The sequence below is a fragment of the Saprolegnia parasitica genome (assembly GCF_000151545.1).
Source record: "Saprolegnia parasitica CBS 223.65 unplaced genomic scaffold supercont2.350, whole genome shotgun sequence".
Classification (NCBI taxonomy): Eukaryota; Oomycota; class Saprolegniomycetes; order Saprolegniales; family Saprolegniaceae; genus Saprolegnia; species Saprolegnia parasitica.
The window spans coordinates 186-6,529 of record NW_012156744.1 but is presented as its reverse complement, the minus strand read 5'-3'; the positions used below and the strand labels follow the sequence as shown (position 1 = coordinate 6,529).

At 56.1% G+C, this 6,344-nt stretch overlaps 3 protein-coding genes across 3 annotated transcripts; 2 read left to right on the top strand and 1 right to left on the bottom strand.

The window, feature by feature from the left end:
- Nucleotides 1-15: 15 nt before the first annotated feature.
- Nucleotides 16-902, bottom strand: SPRG_16683 (hypothetical protein; the record flags this gene model as incomplete). Its single annotated transcript, XM_012355989.1, has 4 exons — nt 16-27; nt 84-551; nt 595-738; nt 786-902. 4 exons carry the CDS (start codon nt 900-902, stop codon nt 16-18), a joined length of 741 nt encoding a protein of 246 aa, XP_012211379.1.
- A 735-nt stretch (nt 903-1,637) lies between these two features.
- On the top strand, nt 1,638-3,334 carry SPRG_16682 (hypothetical protein; the record flags this gene model as incomplete). Its single annotated transcript, XM_012355988.1, has 3 exons — nt 1,638-1,745; nt 1,799-1,951; nt 2,008-3,334. The coding sequence occupies 3 exons, from the start codon at nt 1,638-1,640 to the stop codon at nt 3,262-3,264; spliced, it is 1,518 nt and encodes a 505-aa protein (XP_012211378.1). The 3' UTR covers nt 3,265-3,334.
- Nucleotides 3,335-4,234: 900 nt separating this feature from the next.
- On the top strand, nt 4,235-5,918 carry SPRG_16681 (hypothetical protein; the record flags this gene model as incomplete). The annotated part of the gene is made up of 3 exons (XM_012355987.1): nt 4,235-4,384; nt 4,441-4,569; nt 4,616-5,918. Coding segments are annotated over 3 exons (1,582 nt in total), but the record flags the coding sequence as incomplete, so codon positions are not given.
- Nucleotides 5,919-6,344: the final 426 nt, after the last annotated feature.

The window sequence follows — 6,344 nt, the reverse complement described above, 5'->3', positions numbered from 1 at the left end:
GGCATCTGCAGCGCATTAAAGAACGAGCTGTAATACGTCGCGTCGCTGCGCCCGAGGAGCATCAATGCAAACTGACTCAGTACGTCAAAAGGCGCAATAACCACCCAGTAGGCGCCACGCTGGAGCCAAAGCGGCCACCCTGCGACGTGCACCACGCGCGACTCTGCGGGCACTTCACCAAAGAGCTCGGCGAGCTCAAAGAGTAAAAAGTACGCGCCCGAGAGAAGCAGCGTCACGTGGTTGCAAGAGACAAAGGTGGCATAGTCGAAGAATGCCTCAATAGCTGCGTCATTGGCGTAGAGGACGCCGCCGATGACGGCGCAGAGGCTGCTCGTGACGAGGCACCAGAGCTCCTTGCGCCGATACGAAAAGACGCGGCACGCGAGAAGACTCAGGAGCAGCGACAGTAGCGTGACTGCCCACACGAGCACTTGGACAGGAAACGCGTCGGTTGGTCGTCGCGCGTAGCTCGTCGCCACCGAGAGCGTCATCGAGAGCAAGAGCACGCCGTACACGAGGAGCTGCTCGAGGTACATGCGCATGCCAAACGCCTAGACGATACATAAGTGCAAGACGAGCGAAGCAGAAGCGTACCTCCCACTTCATTTGAATCACAGCACGCATGACAGCGTGCTCGAGAAGGGCCTTGGCCTCCTCGCGGCTTCCGGTGAGCGGACCCTCGAGGATGTGGTACAGCGGCGTCGATCGAAGCTGCGTCTCGCCGTACACTTGCCGGATCTAGGAGCGAGCATGGTGCGGCGGCATAGAGGTGCATGATGCGGTACCTCGGCTTCGTGCCCGATGCACTTGGTAAGCTCTGCCTTGGCCTTCTCAAGCTTACCGGCCTTGAGCGCGGCGCGGAACGAGTGCAGGTCAAAGGCCTTCGTGGGTGGTGGCGGCATGGCGACGTGTGCAGTCGTTCGACCAAGGCGATCTGTCGGCTTGCCGTCCATACGAGCCGCAGAGAAGGCAAATTCGCGTTAGAACAGCGTATCTTGTGTTACACCACCCTGAAATTGAATCTAACACCAACTAACACCGTGTTGGGCTACCATAACACACTCATCAATGATGTTAGAGCGATATAGGCGTCAACAACCTGCACAGGTCCATGACGTGGCGCTCGGAGAGGGCGCCAATGGAATAAAATAATTCATCATACCAATAATGGTACGCTTTAAAATAAAGGAATAAAAATGCACCAGTTGAAGGCCCTGGCAGTACATGTAATACATGATGCCGAATCATCGAGGGACGCCCATCGTCGCACGTACAGCTGCTGTGTACACTCCGGTGACGCTCCAAGAGCTCCAAGGTTGTGGATTAGCCAGAAGTTGCGCTCGCGAAAATGTGTCATCGGACGGAAGCAGCGGCGTTCTTCGGCCCGCATGCCGGGGCTTGCTCTACCAACCAAGTCGAGAACACATCGCTTTGGCGCTCGCAAAGCAAGTTACAAAAGTCCTTTCTATGAACCTCTGCATACAACTTGTTGATGCATATCACGTCGCGGCCCAGACACGCGGCAACGATGTCGCTTCCCGTACTGTAGATGCCCGCACTCGTTGAAGGTACCCAGCCATTGGCAGCTGGAGCGTCCACTTCGAAGACAGGGCGGCGCACTTTTGAATCCTCGCCTGATGGCCGACGCCTTCTCCCACGAAGCGTTCCGGCGCAGCCTCCAGCGCGACTTTGACCTGTCGGCTGCGATCGCCGAGCTCAAGAAATGCCTCGCCCAGCCACGTCAGGTCTCGATGCCAGACGACGACCATTCTCTTGTGTTTACATGGAGAATGACTAGGTATTTGATGTCTACAACGGCCTCGACGACGACGTGAGCCACACGCCGCTCTTCTACATCCTCGACGCCGACCCGCGCGTCCAGCGCAAGCTCGACCCCACGCAGCTCTTGCAGCATCCCGTGCTCCGCCAAGTCATTGCAATGAAATGGCAGGTGCGTGTATCATTTCAATATATAGGGGATCGATGCTGATGCGCGCTGGCGACTAGAACTTTGGGCTTCGGCGGTACGCCGAACAACTCGTCATGTACACGCTCCTGCTGCTCTCGATGGCGCTCACGACCACCGAGTCGTACGCACCGGCGTTCATCGCCTTCGAGATTGCACTTGTGCTCGTCTACGTGGCGTGCCGAGGCTTGCGCTACCCGACGCGGCACTGTTTTGCGATGGCGACCGCCTTTCTTGTCGCCGTCGTCGTCGCCACGCTCCCGCCGGCGCTCGAGGCCCATGCGTCACCTGCCGTCCTCGCCACCATTACGCACCTCGTGCTGCTTCTCTCGGCGCTGTACTTTTCTATCTTTGAGCTCAACGAGATGTTTGCCGAGGTCGACCCGACCAACCGCGAGCTCGACTTGGGCTGTGCCAGCCCCATGCTCAAGAAGGGCCTCTACTATGCGCTCTTTTGCCCGATTTCGGTCGTTGTGCAATTCGTGTTGCTGCTCGTCGGTGCGAGCGACGCCAAGTACTTTGCGGCGTCGGATTTCAATAAATTGCAGCTGCCAGCGTTTCTGGCCACTGGCGTCGTCGCGGGCTGTGCGCTGCACGGCATGCATCTGCGTTCGCTGAGCCTCTCGCTCCAGCTCGTGCTCTGGGTGCTCTCGCTGCAGTACTTTGAAGTCCACGCCGTCCTTGGCGTCTACGTCCACCTCCTCAAGCGCATGGTGCGTCAAGTGCTCGCAGTTCTTGTGCTCTACGTACCATGCCACGTTGGCTTGACGCTCGGCTACACGCAACTCTTTCAGCACGCGAACGAACCGGCGTACAAGTCGCTGGCGGAGTCGAGCCGGTCGACCTATCTCGTGCTCGTTGGTCATTTTGATATCGGGCCGTTTGAACGCCTTGGCTCGACGCTGGGCTACGCGCTGCTGCTGACGCATGCCACGATCGTGCTGCTTCTGCTCGGCAACATGCTCATGGCGACGATGGTCTCGGCGATCAACCACCCGCTGGCACAGCAGGAGGCCCTCGTGAGTCTGGCCGAGTGCGTGCTCCGGAGTGAAAAAGCCGCGGGGCTCTCCCGGCTCGAGGCCATGTCGGTCGAAGACGAGCGCCGCCTCTTGCTCTCGCGTGTCGACAGCGAGGCGTACGTTGCGATTGCGATCGAGGAAGGCCCGTCGCTGCACGAGCATGTCGCGGCACTACGCTCGGAGCTCGCAGACGCGCGCGCGATGCAGGCCGCGTCGCAAGCCACGCTCGAGCAATTGGTGGCACTCGTGCAGACGTGGAAAAAGGACAAGTCGTCGTGATTTTTTTGATAGAAATATTATTCTTGCTGGGACATGAGGACGAACTATTTTCGATCCGGTTCACGAAATACTCTTGAGCTGTGCCTTCCAGCTGCGTATTTGACAAATGCGGGTAGGCAGGAATAGCTACGACCGGCACGGGGAAACGATAAAGTAAAATTACTCCTCGTGATTTCGACGGCACGTCTTTTCGGGGAAACATGCCATCCACAGCTCCACCCAGATCCGCAAAGACCGGTTCTGCTGCGTCTACAGAGATGTGCATCCACCAAAAGCCACCCCTGATATGTATGTTCGTGGCAAGTGATTCATGAGCGGGATCTGGATCGGACATAAATCTTGCATCAATGATACATTGACGGGCCTGAGCTCATCACCCCAACCAGATGCACAAAAGAGCCACAAATCGACTTTAGTGACTAACGGTTCAGAATCGTTTGAGAAGCCGCCGACCATGTTCCTTGACAATCATCCTCCACTAACCAACCAGTCCACTGCGATTCAAGTCACGGTCCATGCCACCACTGGTAGTCTTCTGCAATCCTGTAGAACAACGCCGACCTGGTACGAGTTCAACATTTCGCTACAAGCCCTCGTGTACAGCACCATGTCCGCTAAGTGGTCAGTTGATACCTCGCTAAGCGATCGAGTGGTCGAGTTGATATTTTTGGTCACTTGATACACTACTCAGCGACGGACTTGACACTTTTGGTCATTTGAAACGGGCGTGATACGCATGTTTGAAGCGATGTGCCCGATGGATCGAGACAATAATCAAGCTTAATTGAGTCAAGCAGGAGAAAGTAAAAACGTAGATGTGGTGAGTGCATGAGGTACTAGCTCAACTTGATCTGCGTGTCTGCCATAAAGTTGATAAGCCAACGTCTCGTCCACCCATCTGCGATCATTTTCGAAAGCCTGGCACACGATAGCGACGTCTCGTTTGGTTCATTTTCCTTTTGCAACGACGATGCAGCAAGCCATTACCGCGCCAACGCTCAGCATTGACGACCTCAAGCACTACGCTACTAAAGGCTTCGTGCGCAAGGCGACCAATGAGCTCAACAAGTGCGTCATCGCCGACGACAAGAATCCGAACCGCGGGTTTCACGACGCCTTGGTACGTTGAATCTCTTCTCTGCGCGATGCATCCCACGCATCGACGATATTGAATAGCTGCGCGAGGTGTACGGCACTGGAAAGGACTTAAAGAGCACGGTCCTCTTCACAATCCTGCCACAAGACAAATCCAAGGAGCTCCTCAACCACGAGGTGATGGAACGCATCCTAGCAATCAAGTGGGAGGTAGGAGTGCTCTTCCGTCTCGTATTCGTATCTCATCTCGGTGTAGACCTTTGCGTGCTGCATGTACATGCAGCAGCTCATGCTCTACCTCTTGCTGCTGACGACGCTGACGCTCTCGGTGACGATGGACCTAAGCGACGGCGAGTCGCCCATCTTCCACACGCAGCTGCTCGTTTGGCTCCATTTCGGTGTTGCCCTCGTGCTCGGACTTGTTGCGACCTACTTTTTTACCTACGCGAACCGCCATCTCTGGGCCGTCAAGTCCATCGTCGTCATCGGCCTCGTGCTTCTTGTGCTCAATTTCTGCTCCGATCTGATCGCTGCGCACGTCAACTGGATCTGGTTTGTGCGCTGCAACAACCTCGTGCTGGCGCCAACGACGATCTTCTTCGTCTACTTTGAGATCAGTGAGCTCTACGGCGAGATCTCCAGGACCAACCAAAACGAAACGAGCAACGTGGGCATCGCGGTCGAGGCCACTTGCGACTTTTTCCTCAGCTTTTGTGGCCGCAACGTGTCGCACTACTTCAACTCGTTCTTCAACAAGGTGCAGCTCCCGACGTTCGTTGCGATCCTCATCTTTGTCATCACCGAGACCTTCTACCCGTCCGGCGACGACGTCCGCTTGTACTTTGGCATCATCATCACGTTCGCGGCGTGGGCCCTCGGCATTCAGTACCTCGAGATCCACGGCACGGCCGGGTACCTCATCTCGGTCATGACCTTCATGCTCATGGATGTCGCCAAGTTCATGGCTTTCTACCTCCCGTTCCAGTGCGCGTATGCAATTGCGTACTACCTCCTCTTTGAAGGCCGCAACGTCGACGCCTACGCGACGATCGCCCACAGCTTCATCACCACCTTCCTCGTCATGCTCGGCCAAATCGAGCTCGATCCGTTCGAGAAGCTCCCGGCGCCGGGCCCATATGTGCTCGGCTACACGCTGCTGCTGACGCACGCTACCTTGGTCATTGTCCTACTCCTCAACGTGCTCATTGCGATGCTCAACAAGTCGATGGACAAGGTCATGGAAGACGCCAAGCTCGAGGTCCGCGTGAGTTTCGCCGAGTGCATTCTCCGCAACGAAAAGGTGTACGGCCTCCGCCCGATGCCCACGACAGATCCGCGCGCGGCGCCCAATGAAGCGACGCCCATGCTGATGGCCATGGCCATTCTTATGGACGTAGAAGCCGAGGAGGTGGACGATGCCGAACAGGCGGAGGCCAATTTTGCGACGCTTACGGACGACGTCGCCGCGCTTCGTCAGCGCCTGCATGATTCCGAGGCGCGCAACGAACGTCTTGAGGCCATGCTGCAGGACATTGTGCACCACTTCAAAATCGCGCCTCGTGCGACACCGTCAAGTTTTGAGGAAATAATGGATTAATAACGTTAGTGATACTGGATACGCCTTTCAAATCTTCCAAATCTTCCAAATCTTCCAAATCGATCGAGAGTCTCGTTTGAGAAGCCCAAGTGAATACAAGAATTGTTTTCATCCTTTGAAGCCACTTCATACAGCTCTCAAGCCGACGGCCCGATTTCGACATGAGGCGTTGGAAATACACGCGCTCTCCTCCAAGACGTCGAAACACAGCGGTACTTGTATCGGACCAACAAAGAAGAAGCAATCCAATTCAACGTGTCTAACGAGGTCAGTCGACGTACGAGGGTTAAAACGGACGGCCACGTCGACGCCGAACGGACGGCTGTCAATGACCAGGTGATACAGTGCGCGCAATAAAGATAGGCCACCTTGGGGCGCATCCGAAGCA